Consider the following 16,333-nt stretch of genomic DNA (forward strand, 5'->3'; position numbering starts at 1 on the left):
ACTAGACCTTTTCAAATGAAAGACCACTAAATTTCATTTTACTCTTATACACTGAACAAAACTTTGATTTCTACTAGCATGTCTCTTTAAAAGAGCCAAACAATTGTGCCTGAAATTTCCCCAAATGAATCACCTTGAGGAAGTTAACAGAGCCTGGAAAATTACACCCAAAATGGATAATATTTGGCAGAGTTATACACAATCGAAAACAGGTTCTCCCAGTCAGAAGTTTCATGTATCATTAATAAGAGACAGCACTCCCAGTTTTATTTGCCGTAATTTAGAAGAAAAACAAGTGACAGTTCTCCATACTGTGTATTAACATTCTAAGCCTTTCATTTTACTATTTATCTTTTCCACTTAGTGATCAATTTAAAGTTTGCTTCTTCTCCTCTACTCATATATGTCAGCCATCTCTGAAACCCTTGTCCCAGGATTGTCTGGGAGATCCCAGATTCAAGACCTCCCAGACCTCAGAGAATTCAAGATCCAGGGTGTTTCCCTCCCTCAGAACAGATCTGACAGTTCATTAAATAGTTAAAGACTGTGGTTGTAAGTGGGCAGGGAGAAACCCAAATGTTAGACATAGACTTATAGCAAATCTGCCACTGCTTTTTAAGGGGCAGTCCTGTAAAACATGACTAGGATTAGCGATCTGAATAATCCTTCCTCAAACTCTCTACCCACATCCGTTCCTCCACGAAGACCTTTACATACACTCTACCCGAGCTGACAAAAAAACTCTAGCACAGAAAACACTTGTACAACAGCTGATAGCCACGATGAGGTGTAGTAAGTGATGGTAACTATCATGTCACCTACCTCTAGATCAGTGAAAAGCCCCTGGTTGTTCTGCAGTATGGCATACATGCAATGTGCCACGGTAACTGCATGCTTCCAGTTGTGGTAGGGCACGCGGCGATAATTCTTCTTAACAGACATAGTAAATCGGCACAGCTTTTCAAGTTCAAAGCTGGGAAGAAATTAATTTGGTCAGAGACAAGAAATAATAACAGGAAAAACACAAGCAGAGGAGAAAAGATGGTCTTTGATTTACCCTTCTTGCTAGGATTGACTCCCAGTGTGGATGACTCATTGAATGACATGAAGAGTCACTCAAGTTTGGCAAGGACAGAGGAGCGTGGATACCTGACAATGCTCTTACTTTAATCTGTTAAATTTGGGAACATAAGTCATGCTACCCAGCTCAGTCAACACAATTGCATGACCTTTCCTGCTCCCAGAAACTTGAAGTGACTTCTTTCAATTGCTTATTCAACTGGAAATATAGTGCAGCTCTGCATCTAATGGACAATTTGAAAACATGATTTGTGATCAAAACAAAAAATTCAGGTTTTTTTAAGCAGAGGACAAAGGAGAAATAAACCTGTTTAAATAGACATGCTCCACACTGACATTGTGGAAAGAGGAAGATTTTATTTTTCCAATACTTTTAGATTTTTTTTCTAGTTTAGCCTAACAGAACAGAAATTCACATCTCACAGTTTCTCCACTTCTCACAAAACAGTATTTTGTTAAGTCCTAAATAAATTACTTTTTCCCTCATAAAAAAGACAGTTTTCCTTTATTCTCACTTTTTTTCCCGACTGCTGAGATTTGACTTTCTTTTTAAGCTCCATGTTTTGATAATTTCTTGAGTATATCAGGAAAATGGTACCAATTTGCTAGCTTTGCAGCACTTGTGGAGTGAGAAAAAAAGCTGACTGTCTCTGACCGATACGTAAAAATGTAGACACATCTACTACATGGAGACAGGCAGAAATGCATATTTCTACAGTTGTGTGCTGAGAAACATAATTATTATTCTTGGCCTTAATCTGACATTAGGAAAACTAGAGGCACATTGTCTTTCAAAAAACTTCAAGCTTTCTTTTTTAATTCTAGAAAGTCAGACAGCGATAGAACTATTGTTTAAAGTAGTATGTCATAATTCAGAACATTACAATAGTCATTTCCATCAACATCCAATCCCAATCAATGGTTATTACACAATAGTACAGTTACAGCCAAAGAGAAAAATCATTATCTGTGACACCTCAACGTAGAATACTATCACTTTGTCCACTGCTGTATTTTGTATACTTGATTAAAGCAGTAAAATATTACTTCTTCAGAAGTGCAAGGGAAATGTAGTGAACGTGACAGGCTTTTCTCTGAAATCCTCCCTGGACAGGACAATTATATATTACATAAGTAAACACTTTAAGGCACAACCTTACTCCTCAATATATTAAAATTAAAGTTTAGTCTTAAAATTCTTGATTTTGTTTCAACATTTTCAGAAGTTTTGTTCTTTCAGAAGTTAAATACAAGTCCTGTTCCAACAGTCTCCTTTTCAAATATTTTCCTCACTTTTGTTTCCTTAATTTTATACGTGAAAGCTGAGAATCCTTTGAAAAAGATCAAGTAGATATCAATTCTTTCTCGTCAAAGCTACATCTTGAAAGGAAAAGATGGAGAGAGAGGAGAGAACAGAACCTGACTGAAAATATGAACCCAAATCCTGCATCCACAGCTATTCAGTCTCGAATGAAAACAAGCTAACTACACTGAGCAAAGAGAACTGTCTTTACAAGAGTCATGCACACTTTGCAGCATTGAGGAAGACTAAGACCCTCTGGTTTCACTTCATGCTTTGAGGGCACAGAGGTTCATTCAGTTAGCAAGATAAAATGAAGCACCAGCAAATGTTTCCCAAATCTTGCTCCTTATTGTAGGGACATACTTCCCCTTTCCATTGACCATCTGTAGACTTTTTTCCATAATTAGGAGCAGCTCCTTTCTTTTAGCAATGGACCTTACCTAGCCAAGAGGCTACTGATCTTAGTAATGATAATAAACATTGAGAGAAAGGACAGCAAATGAAGCATTTGATTTGAAAATAATTCACTTCCATAATTATTGCACAGCTATGCAAATAACTGATTCATTTTGCAAGATAAGATCTAAGTTTACTTTTACCATATACATTATTAATTTCAGCAACTACATATTTGAAAAATCATTTTTCATGCATCTTCTTTTTGGGAAGAGTGGTTTTTATGTCTTTACCATCTTCTGCCTGAAAAAGCAACATCATATCAGAACCAAACAATTTTTCTGTATATTGGAAGAAAAACTGTTTGGATGATACCATGAGTTCTTTAACCTGAATGTTCCCAGATTTTATTAACTAAGGACCAAGAAACTGGGACAAGAAATCCAGACTGTTTATTACAGTCCTGTACAGACCAAACATAGTAAATAAACACCAAAGAAAATAGATCTCAAATTAGAAACTAATTATCTCAAAAATTATTAATAAATAAACACATAATTAAAAATTAAAGAAAGAACTCATATACTTCATACCAGGCTGTCCCACAGGACTGGTGAACCATGTAGACAAAAATGGCAGGCCAGACATCCTCATATGGACTGATATCAAAATGGTACCTAAGAAGAAATTTTCAGCTTAGTAAAGACAAATGCCTTTTCATTGTTACTAAAAGAGTGAAATTTACTAGAAAACACATACCCAGCAAGATTCACTTTTTTCTGAATACACACAGAAAACTGAATTTACAGGCTATGTTTTCAGTAATGTTATGTATTTCTGCTAAGGTCAATGGAATTATGCTCATAGTTTCATACAATCATTTAATCATTTATGTTGGAAAAGATCCTTATGATCAAGTCCAACATTTAGACTTTGGCTCTGTTTACTTAGCAGAAACATGTATCTTTATTTAAGGATCCACAGATTAAGTAATAGACAAAAAAAACAGTCTCAGCAACAAGGAGAGGTTTACAAGCATTCCTAAAATATTCTGGATTTTCTTTCCAGGAATTGTAAAGATTATGTCTCTAATAATATATTTACTGGCTTCTTTTTCTCCAGTAATTTCTATCATAAATTGCATGAGGCTCACTTTTGATAGAGAAAAAAAATCAGTTTTTAATGGCTAATAGAAATCAAGCCGAAATTTCAAAAATTTAATACCATATTTTTTATATTACCTGAAGACTTCTCCCCTCCCCTGACATCAATATTTAGGCCTAATTTTAGGGACCCAGGACAGTAAAACTGTTTTTCCTTTGATTATTAATTAACCCATTCCCTGCACTTTCTGTGCTGCAAGTCCTCTATTTCTTCTCCATTGAATCTACTTCACTGCTTGGCACACTGAACAGCACAGCAGCTGTGAGAGGATTGAAGGTAGCTGAATTGCTTGGAAAATGATTAAATGTATTCTGACTGCTTGAACTAAAGGATGCTAATATAATTTAGAATGAAACCTGTCATCTTTGCAAGTAAAATTCATTTTTGCTGAGGAGGTGGGTTATATAATATCACCTAACAAAGCACAAGAAATTGTATTGCAAAGGATAAGCTTCTATTAAGGTGTAATCCTGCAAACTGCTAATGCTCTGGCATTCAAGCAAATCACTTCAGCATGTAATGAACTTTAACTATAAGCAGTCCCTGTTAAGCACAGGCTTTCACATCGCTCACAGCTACAAAGCTCAGTACTGAACAGAAGTGAGCGAGCTCTGGAGATGAGGTTTAAAAAGACAACTTAGATTTTATGACTCAATAGCTGATTTTAGGCAGCTGGTTACTAGAGTAGATTTTATTGTCCTGGACCAAAAAGAGTGACTTAAAAATATGATAACTCCCATTGTTAGCTCTGAATGGGGACTGGCCGATAAAATACAGATAGAGGTACATCTTCAGCATGCGGCAGCTGAAAATAACTAAATTATGTCACAGAAAGCCTAAAAGGCGGGATGGGAAGTCCTCCTCCAAATTTAGGCTGCAAATCTACACTCCAACACCTGGGATTTGTAACCCTGGATCATCATTTTCCTGTCCTTCAATAAGCACAAGCAGATGCACAATGCACACACACATACATACATGAAACTCACAAAGAAACCAGACACCCCCTACACATACACCCCAAAACCAAACTTAAAAAGCACACACAACCCAGAAAATCCCAGGAACAAGCTGGGATGTGTGTTTAATTCTAAAACATATCCTAGGGGATGAGATCATGCACTTGGTCTTAAGTACTAAAGTTCCAAGCTCAGCTTCCTCTTTGGCTCTGAGCTGATAGTGACTTGGGACTATCAGAATGAAAGCTCATCTCAACAAATCCAGGGTAAAAACTAATGCTTAAAGCAACTACTGTAGCGACCCATGCTTATGGAAAAATTCTGAGTGCATGTAATTTTAAATCTTTGATAGATAAATTTTGTTCATGGGTCATTAAGTATAATTAAGTATAAGAAAGCCAGAGATAAAACCGCCAAGATATGGCAGTAACTCAATAATAAAAGTTTGCTTTTATTATTATGCTTTTAATAAAAGTTGCTCCAAAAAACTCTACTACAAATAAGGAAAAAAAATTAACAGGCTATATACAACTGTTTCTATATTAGAAAAATACTTACAGCTCAATTTCTTTATAAATATGTGGAGGCAGTGTACAGTGCATGAGGTTTTGCCACTCTTCTGCTGTACAAACACTATGGTAAGATAGCTTCTCCATCGTTACACGGTAAATACACTCTGAATGACGAATTCTGTGGTACATCTGAAAAAGAGAAGTCATGCACGAATGTGAAACTTTAATGAAGTCAAAAATTATTTCCTGTATTCAAGCACTGATTATTGAAATACACATCTGCAAAAATGTTAGTGCTTTAGGCTGCACAACTTCCCATATTAGAAAAGCAATAGATTACATTGAAGTCAATACTTCTGGAAAACTGGGCCTTTTATCCCATCATTCTGGATCTACTCACTGGGTCAAATATCTAAGGTTCAGCTGACTTTTCACTGTGTGTGAGCCCTCCCAAGAAAAAGAATCAAAGTTCAGGAGTCAGAAACAAAGCTAAATCCCATGCAAAATTCTAACAGACAGAAAACCTAAACCAGGGCACAATTCATAATTTCTACCACTGTATGAATTCTATTAATTGGTACAAATTACTACTTTCTATGCACAGTAAAAATTATGTGAGATGTTTATGATACCTACAATTACTATGCAGTATGAAAAGTCAGTACAGATAATTACTGAGAGGTTCAGATTGTTATTGTAGACATAGCATGGTTTGCAAACATAACCTTGTACTAGTGAAACAATCCTCTGGAGCAGTGTGCCCTGAATGGTATCATTCACCATCAAAAAAGAGTGAACTCACACACAACTGAGTGTGCATAGTCCCAAGCATAATTTATATGCAGGTCATCCTACCTGCCTTGACCCATGTGAAACAACTTGAGATAACTGTCAATAAAATTTGCTGCCACTCTGTACCAACAGCACAATATTGGTAAAATTATTTAAATCACCAGGTTTAACTGGCATTGCATTGTATTTTTTACATCCCATGAATATAACATAGCTCTTCTGCACTGCAGTTTTATTGAATTTATTGCATTTTTATGCTTATATAGTAATGATCATTACATTGCTTATGTTTCCTACAGGAATAGTAATTTTTGAGATTATAAAGGGTTTGAGGACAAAAAGAGCTAGCCACTCTTATCTAGAAGCATGGATAATTATATGTATATACCATAGCATATAGACGATCTTTGAGTATTAAGCATATGGAACTGAGAGAATATAAAACACCTCCATCCCCCAGATAAATTTATAAAACATATAATCTGAATTTATAAAAGTAAATAAAAATTATATGTTCTAGTGGAAAAGGGAAGATAGATATGGCTCACATTTCAGAGCTTGCTCTCTCAGTTTAGCTACACAAAATTGATATATCCAGAATATGGTTACTTCAAATGAAATCCCTATCATCCTCTTAAAATAGAATTATTCAACAAGGAATTCAATGAAACAGACTTATGAATCATTTTAATAATCTGTAACATCAAAATACTTAAGTATTCTAACTTACAAAACTGGAAATAAAACTTACATTAGCACAGTGTAAGGCTAAAGCACAAAAGACTGCAAACATTTTAAAGTTGTTCTCATCAGTTTTAGAGAAGGCACTTCCACTTATTTTGTTCACCATCTGCACAACACCTATTACACTTCCTCGGCTTACAATAGGCATGCACAGGATATTTCTGGTTGTGTAGCCTGTGTAGAGGTCTACTTCTCTGGAGAGCCATAAAGCAGAAAGAAAAAAGAGAAAAGAGTTAATATTATGGATTGGTATCTATTCCTTGATTCTCAGAAATGTTGATGTACAATATACTGAATCATTTTAAAGTAGACTTAATTAGTACTTGCAAGAATTTCACCTTCAAAGCCCCCAAGTATTTCCATCTACTGTGTCATACTTAGAAGTTTTTAATCCTTTAACCTCCATTTGCAAGACAAAGGATTAATATTGCCTGAAACATAGAGTTAACATTCAGGTATTCTTAGGCATGCTACTTGTTAGTGAAATGTTCTTTCTTCCCTGAAACTAATGAGATTTCAGGGAGAATAATAACGAAAATTAGCAACAATCTAACTATTTTTTTTTATTATATTCATATTTGTTAAAAATAATACTTTTTATTTATATCTTAAAACTACCTCTGTTGACTAAAGCACTTAAATAAATATCTCTAAGTTGCCTCTTCATCAGACAATCATAGCTCCATGAATGCACCTGAATATGAAACTTTTGTAGTAATTTTCTGGAAAAGGTTTGATGAGTTATCTTCCCCTCCCATGAACAGCAACTTACCTGTTAAAGCGTGGGTCTGCATAGGCATCAGGGATGTTAAGGACTTCTCCTGTTCTTGCCACTTGACCAGCTATTCCTTTTTCTATAGAAAATCTGGAGAAAATAAAAATGTGTATTAGCCACAATATGCAAAACACATTTTTCCAGTGGAGTCTGTCTTGGGCACAGTAATGGGTGTTCCCAACCAGCACCATTTGGTTGCTTTGAGGAGAAAAATCTTACAAGTAGTAGTACATAACAAAATAAAAAAGCACATCCTAACAGATACTTTCTGAAAACACTTCATAGCTATGTAGTTTAATACAAAACATGCCATAACATGACCATTTTAGTGACAAAAACTCAAAATCTTCAATAACCCTGCGGGTTATCCCTAACAAATATAACATTTGTACAGAACCTGAGACTTGTGTTTATATTTTAAAGGTATTGTTTTTATTATGGCTTTTACATATTGATTGTTTCATTAGACACTACAAAGGCAACATGGAACTTGTTTCTTTGGGTGGGGGTGGGGTGTGGATTTGGTAAAATAAACTTTGGAAAAAGGCCAGTGGAAATTTCATAGCTAAACATTATATGAATTTGCCATGTTGACTTTGGAATGACTAGCTTGTTTCATGATAATAAAACGATGCTGTGGTACTAACTGCATCCCTTAATCACCACAAGGAAGTTAAACACAACAAATATATTCCTAAATTGTATCAGAAAAATCTACAAGTCTGTCTTGCAAGTCAATAGTTTTCAAGACTTTGACATAAAGCAATTATGACATACAAGCAGAAGATAATTAATGGAGAAAAACTCATAGAAAGAATCATCAGTGGAACCCTGTGAAGTTTAAATGTACCCTGATAGTACCCTGGTACCTGGTACTGAAGTTAAAGCTGTCAGGATTTCACCCTGAACACCTGACTTTAGTTTAGATTTTTCTGTTGCTTCTTATGATAGGTACATCACACCAACTTAAGACTCCTTCCTGATGACTCACTTAGTGTCACTTTCTTGCAGATATTTAAGTTGCACTTCACTTTCAGTATACAGTACCCGTGAAATGGCTCACACCCTTGCACTTAGAATCAACATTTCAGTAACATACAGAAAAGACAGAAAGATATAAGCAAGAAAAACAATTATCAAGAAGGAGAATGAAAGTGCATGTTAAAGCAGGCCAGCTTCTTTAATTTACACCACCTCCTTGCTTGTCAGTACGCAAATTGCACCAATTTTGACTCCTTCCATTCTCACTGACACAATGGTAAGTGGGAGTAAGTTTGTCTAAAGGAGTTTTAGTGAAGACATGAATCACATCTCACATTGGCCCAGAACTTTAAAAGTATAAGGAGGAAATGAAAAATGTTCTGATAAAAAGCAGTGCTGAATATTTTAGAAAACTTTTAGTGCAGGATATTTAGCATATATTTCTTTACTTTTAAGAAGCTAAAAATTTGAAACCTGTGTGCCTTTTAAAATCTTAATCTGGATCTATTAGGAATTCATAATTCTTGAAAGTGAAAAACACTATATTTACTTTGTTGTTTAACTTCTTTCATTAAAAAAGTGCATAAGTGTAAACATTAGGTACCTGTGACAAGAAGGAGAAATAGACATAAATTTTAGTCAGAGAATCCGGTGTAGTCATTATCAGACAATATACATTTTCAAATTGACCGTTTCAAGCATACTTCAGTATCACAATTATTTAAAACATTGAAAATAATCTAAATTCACATGAGAAAAGTAAAATGAAATTACTGAACTTGAAATCTTCAAAACCAATGACCAATTCATACTCGATTCTGCATTTGTCTAATCCATCCATAAGTACAAATTGTGATTTCCTTGCTTTGGATGTGCTTGAATCGCACAAATTTCAACTCTTCTTGGGAACCCTTTTGGGAAAAAAGTCCCAAACTGGCAGACTACGGATTAGGTGCACTATTACCTGCACCTTTACCTACCTCAGAACACCTCTGTTTTTTTCCCAACATGATTTCCAAAAGGACCGCCTCCGGAAGACGGCATTTCCAGGAGTGACGTTATAGCTTCAGAGACGGTGTTTCGATGGCACTGCAATGTCATTCCCAGAAGTACTACCTTCTGGAGGCGGGTCCTGGTGGGAATGATATCACAGTATGACAAGTATTGTCAGGGTACCTGCAGATAGGCACAGAAACTGGGTAATAAAATGCCTGCACATCCATAGTTATAAAGAAACTGCGTTCTTCTGCTAGCTATTCTTACCTTATTTCTTTGGTCTTCTTGAAGACAGGTTTTCCATCATTTTCTTCTCCAATATCAAAAAGGTCTGAATACAGCTCCTTATTTTTGTGGTCAACCTGGAAGAGTGCACACCTATCTGCATTCACCAGGTTTTTTGCATATATCTACAGACGAAAAACAAAACTAGAGTTAAGGGACATGAGTTAGATTATTTCCAGTCATTTACCTGAAAAAAACACACAGCCCTGTATGATAAAAGCTTTGAGAAGCTATCCAGTGGAATCTCTTTGAATGAGCAATATTTTAGGACACAATTAAAAAATAAAATCCCAAATTAAATATTTTTTTTTATTATTTTTTAATTAGAGTGTTCTCTTTGAGAAATGGAAGAATATCTTCAGAGACTTGAAAGTTTGCTAAAGGAAAATAGGCTTTCCTATTCGTTTTTCAAGGCTTTTCAAAATAGTACCTTTCTTCCCTTTATGTTTAGATACTATTCATCTTTACTTGATTTTAAATAGATGAGTTAGAGCAAGACCTAAGAATAATTTTGGCTTTTTGTACTCATCTTCAATGCAAATATATTGTTACTGCATATCCCGCAAAGACAGACATAACAGAGAGGGCAGTGTTTGCTTCTAAAAAAGCTAAGTGTGTCTGTAATACATAAAAATGAACAAATGATTCTTGTGTGTCCCTTCCAACTCAGAAATATTCTGTGACTCTGTGATTCTGTCATTAGAGATATCACTATGGGTTGCCATATGCAGAGGGATAGGAAATGGCTGCACCCTCCTAATGTCAGGGACAGTCTCTGCACAAGAGCTGAGACTTAGAAATTCCGCATGAACTAACCAAAGTCCAAAGCTACTAGCCACAGCCAAGGAAGTAGCACAGCACTTGCATGGTCTCCATCCTACTTTGGTTTTATCTTTGCAAAAATAACTCCCAGGAGCACTGACTGTCAGAACAGAATCTTGTCCTGGGAACACAGCAGCTCTTCACTGAATTATTTTTCAGACATACAATGGTCCTTCGAGAACAAGAGTTAAGAGTGAACCAAAAATCAAAACACAATCACTGTGTTAACTTAAAATGCCAATATGCAGGTGCAAGAGCCTGCTCTACCCTATTCAAGAGCTCTCCTATGTTTCTTATCTGCTCAGAAAGTAGAGTAACTGCATAGTAGAGTTATGATCTGAGGTGTATCTCACTCCACTTTGTATACAATACCTACACAGACATTCAGCTGCAGAAAGAGACGGACAATATCTTGGTGTGCAATGCATGCAGGTGGCACGTCTTAAGGATTCACAAGACTTCCAAAAGAATGAACTCCCCCATCCCTTTTTTCTCATCTTCCAAAAATAGAAACAAAACCATAAAGTATTTCATTTCATACTACTGCAGATGGATAAATGTTAGACCTTGGCAGGAAAAAAATCCCTTTGAGATGAAAAGTCATTAGCTGACAGATTCTAGACCAACTCCAAAACTCGGAGGGCCCTCCCATATAGACAGAATCTCTGTCCAGGAAGATTATATTGTCTTCTACTCCATTTACTCCATCAGAGCAGTAGAAGGTCAGGGAGACGCCAGTCTAAGAGGTAAGATTTGTGCAATTTTTCCCCCTTAGAGCATTAAGAAATTTAAAGATCTCAAACACTCAGAGTATTTATTCATTTGCTCAAAACAGAGTGAATAGAAACTGCCAAAAGGACAGGGGATCCAGTAAATGCTTCTATTCAGATACTCTATCAGATTTCTTTATAAAATCAAGGGCACAGATTTTATACAATTAATCTTTTGTGGTTTAATGCATATGACTCAAGAACTTACCTTGGTCATGACACATGCTTTTCAAAAATGATTACTTAGACAGTAATAATTGACAAATAGTTAATGAGATGAGAGAGTTTTACTTCTCTAAATCTCTTGCTCAAATCCTAACCAGTGGTTGAAGGAGAATGTCAGTACAAAAAGTATGTTTTGAGAACCCAGAGACCACTTTTTGCATAAGCTGCTTGTAACTACTGAGGCATATTGGCAAGAAAATTTGTAAGGCAACTTAAACTTTTACTTCCCCTCCTTTCATTTGCATTCAAAAACACCCTTATACCACTAGCTTTGCTGAGACACTTTGATGAAAATAAAAATAAAAAGAGTGGAAAGAAACACCCACCATTTTTTTATTTATTATTGCAGGTAAAAAAATCAAACAGTAAGTGCAATGACCAAAGGGTAAGGTAGTGAAGTGAAGCTGAGTTCTGATCTTTTCTCACAATGAGACACAGAATAAGCCACATAATGGTAAAATCATGCTCCCATAAAATGGCAATAAATGTACAAACACATAATTCAGTTAATTGGCTCTAGAAACAGACAACAGCTACAGCTGAAAAGGAAGCTGAGTATGAACCATCACACAGGTTAAAATACAGAATCATGATATAGCCAAGTGTTGGAAAAGATGATGAAAGAGTAAGCATATTTTACTGCCAATCGTGTTTTTCACCAGATCTTTATTCACAGGGAAGAACAGGGAAGAATATCAATATTTGTTCTCAATGCCATCTGTTACGTTATACCAGTTCTTTTAAATGCTAAGCTATTTTTAAGCAGTTCATTTAAATTGGAAAAGTCAACATTCAGAAATGTGTCCTATGTGCAGAATTCTCAACTGTGTACTAACTAGAATAACACAAAAACTTCAGAATATTTTCCATTCCTAATTCAAGTTTCTAAATAAAACCACTTTAAGGTTGTTTGCATTGTAACTTTGATGTCTTTGAATAGTCTGGCTAAGAATATCACTTTGAAGACCAGGGCACGTAGCAGAGTAGTGCTGGAAAGTAATTTTTTGAATGTGCAAATTTAAACAATGGTATCACAGACCTGATTCAGGTTTACACTTAGGAAAAAGAACTGCAGAATGCAATGAATGTGCATAAAGCTAAAAAGTGAATTCACATACTGAATACTCAAAACATGTTATGAACAACCAGTCTATGTGCATTTGTTAACACTATTCAGGAAATAATTCTGAATTCAAAATTGATTTAGAAACTCACAAATTGCTTAAGAACAGTATTTTAATTCACTAGTTAGTTATTTCAATGGAAATAACTAACTACTTTGCTTTAGTAATTTCTATAAAACATTGGCTGACTGTTGCTCTAGTTATGGGTGTACTTTTCAATGTCTTGCACATCTCATTCAGCAACTGGAAAAAATACTCTAGGAGTAATATTTGATCTCTATCCTTTGCTACAGACAGTAACTTCTTCATCAGTCTTTTGCAGCATGTAGCAAATTGAATCTAGGAATGAGGAATCAATACAACATGCTGAAATAAAAAAAAAAAAGCCAGAAGGCTTCCTGTTAAAATTTTCAAACTTTCTCTGAAACACAGTAGTAACTATTTAGTTCAGAGACAGTCAGTCATGTTTCATTACTTATGAAAGCTGTGAATAGAAGTTATTGCAACAATGACAAATCAAGCTGACCTTTGCCACCTTTTCTATATAGATATGTTTATACTGTTTGTATTATGTGCCCACTACAAACAGGTCATATATTTGAGTGACAAAATGTCTTCAAGGGAAGGAGAATGAGGGGCTTTAATAACTACAACTTATAAACTTAGAAGTGAAAAAGACAACTTACCATTATATGTTCAAGTAGAGAATCTATTGCAACTATATTATCAAAATATGTTCTGCAGAGAAAGAAAAGTCAGTAAACATTGGCATTTAGTCAATTCTCAAATGGCTGTCAGGGGCTCTTGTTTCACTACAGCTTAACAGGGGAACAAGAAAAGGTGAGGACAAACCACTGCACCTTGAAAATCATTGACTGGCTTGCTACAGCACAAGGGAATTAAGAAATGGTCCTTGCTCTGTTCCCTTAAACCATTATTTTACACTATTGAGAATATTCTTCATTATACATAGAATTTTCCCTGTGAAAAAGGAAAAGACCACCAAACATTGCCCACCATGAACTGAATAGACTCCTGCTGAACAACACCAAGAATGCATCAAAATGCTTTGACACCTCTAACACATTGAAATTTTAAAAGCAGAAGCAAAAAGGAAGAGTAGTAAAATAAAAAAAATCTACTTCTTTCAAAATATCAAAATATCTCATTAGGTTTACTCACATTATGTGCTGAGAACTGAATAAAACTATGTAGTCCATCTACACCCACCTCATACTATCAAAATCTTAACACTAAAATGCAAAAATTCAGGAAACTCTTAATGGATCTACTCTATCAACCCTGGCTGAAGCTGAAGAAAGGGAATGATCTTGTAACTTCAAAAAGGAAAAGGAATCTCAGTTTCACAGCAAAGTGGTAACTGTTCAAGGACAGTCAAGAGCATTGAAAGATAAAGGTCAAACTTAGTAGTAAAAGAAGTCTAAATCTTCCACATGCTGAGTCTTAATAACCCTTGAGTTACAATGTTCCCAGCAGACGAAAGGCATTGTCCCATGGCCTTGAATATATACACAGCTCAGTTCTGTTTGGCTCTAGTGGAAAGGAGATATCTAATACGCTAGTCCTACATTGTCAGGGACGTGAAGAGGAGGGAGCATTTTAGACTCTGCCCTTTCTAAAATGTTACAGAACATGTCCTGGTGACATTGCATACTAACAATTTCCTCACTGAATAGGAAATTCTCCTTCCATGTTAGAAAAGGTACAGACCATTTCTAAGAGGAAACTAATTATTTTCTTGATGATACAAGTCTTTGCCTACATAAAGTTCATAAAGATATTATTAAATGATATGCCAGTTTTGTGCCTTAAAACGCATTCTTTCTTTCTGTGTTGAAACTAAAAAAACCCCAAAAACTAGCAATTGATAATGTTGTATGAGAATTATTTTCTTATAGAAAGGCATAAAAATATTTGCAATATTTATTGTCATTTTTATATTAAAAGTGTAAAACAATTACAAAAGTATTTAAAACAATCTCAGTACTATGCTACTCCAAGAATAAATTGCCAGTCCATAAATTTGGGTATATTAATGTAGTTTTTTGGTAAACTAGTTCAGTATGGATGTTAACAATATAAAAGCACTCTGGAAAGGAGCATAATGGTGGAAGACTCAGTAAGATTGCCCTTTGGGAAACATGCTCTGAATTATGCTGAAATTAAAAAAAAAGCCATCCTGAGGAAAAAAGCTAGGAAAAACATTTGGATACAACCAGCTTGCCCTCCTTGCAAGGGGCAGACCCCTCCCTGTGGTTAATTACTCCCCATTCCATCTGGGTCAACTTGGCTGCCTACATTCCTGAGCAATGGCATAGGAATCTTGGACATCCTCTAACCTCATCAGTTTCAGAATTGTTCATCAAGACCCACAGAACTGTTTGTAGCAAAAATCCGAGACATCTCAGTTTTCCACAGCTTCATCAGTACTTTGTGATGCACTTTGAAATTCTACCAACTAGTTTCATAAAATACTGTTAAGCACCCCAGACTGATTTACCAAAAGTACAGCTCTTGTTTATCTTTTAATTTATTGGACATCCTTGGTATTTAAAGATTCTAATAGCAATGACAAACAAAAAGAGATGACAGAACGGCAGATCACCTAAAACACTAAACTGATTTTGCAAGTGTAAGCTCAAGCTTTCACACTCTTTCTGTGCTTTCAAATTAATCTTGCCTTATGGTGACAAGAAATTAAAAGCAAACATATTACGTGCAAAGTCTTTGAAAATTAAAACAGAGCCTTCAGAAAATGCAGGGGAAGAACAATCATGTGACAACCCTGTTTCTTCAAAGATTTAACTCTGAAGTCCCTATATTTATGCATAAATGCATGCATGTCTAAAAAATTGATGGGGGGAGAATAGGAGAAGCTGAAGCAAACTAACTAACTTTCTTTAAAGTCCTTTCAAGCCTTCTAAAATTGCCATGAGATGCCAAGCCTATTTGTCACTTCTCAAAAGATGGCAACATTTAACTGTGACAGAAGAGGTGGAAAAAAAGGGGAAAATACTCCCGTGCAAAAGACCACAAGAATAAGCAAAGGTAAGGTAAGGTATAAATGAATGTCACATTTTCTTCTGCACCACCACCCCAAAATAAAGTTTTTCACCCATCTCACTTGTTCTTGTCCCTGTGCTGAAGCTTGCCCACCCTCTGAAGTGTACATTTGCACCTGCTTGTGAGCTACAGTGAGTAGCTTCCACTACTGCTATTGAGTGAACACAGGTAGATTGGATGAGCCACGCTAGAAGAGCTCATCAAAAACTTATGAGATTTTCTTGCAATTCACACTTACTTCGATACATCAAGCAAGAAGTCATTCAGCTCAGTCTGCTTGGCAAGGCCCCGGCACACCTGGAAGCACAGATCATAGAATCA

General features: G+C 35.6%; 1 protein-coding gene across 1 annotated transcript in view; it reads right to left on the reverse strand.

Annotated features, from left to right (window-relative positions):
• Positions 1-16,333, reverse strand: part of PDE10A (phosphodiesterase 10A) — a 179,651-nt gene that overhangs the window by 25,344 nt on the left and 137,974 nt on the right. Inside the window, exons 9-16 of the mRNA XM_085055336.1 lie at positions 16,251-16,309; positions 13,615-13,666; positions 9,970-10,112; positions 7,723-7,815; positions 6,958-7,144; positions 5,461-5,603; positions 3,373-3,456; positions 823-973 (exon numbers count right to left, since the gene is read on the reverse strand). Coding sequence (XP_084911462.1) covers positions 823-973; positions 3,373-3,456; positions 5,461-5,603; positions 6,958-7,144; positions 7,723-7,815; positions 9,970-10,112; positions 13,615-13,666; positions 16,251-16,309 — 912 coding nt within the window. The remainder of the gene's footprint in view (positions 1-822; positions 974-3,372; positions 3,457-5,460; positions 5,604-6,957; positions 7,145-7,722; positions 7,816-9,969; positions 10,113-13,614; positions 13,667-16,250; positions 16,310-16,333) is intronic.

Source organism: Lichenostomus cassidix, chromosome 3, assembly GCF_008360975.1.
Source record: "Lichenostomus cassidix isolate B80296 chromosome 3, HeHo_3.0, whole genome shotgun sequence".
NCBI classification, from domain to species: Eukaryota; Metazoa; Chordata; class Aves; order Passeriformes; family Meliphagidae; genus Lichenostomus; species Lichenostomus cassidix.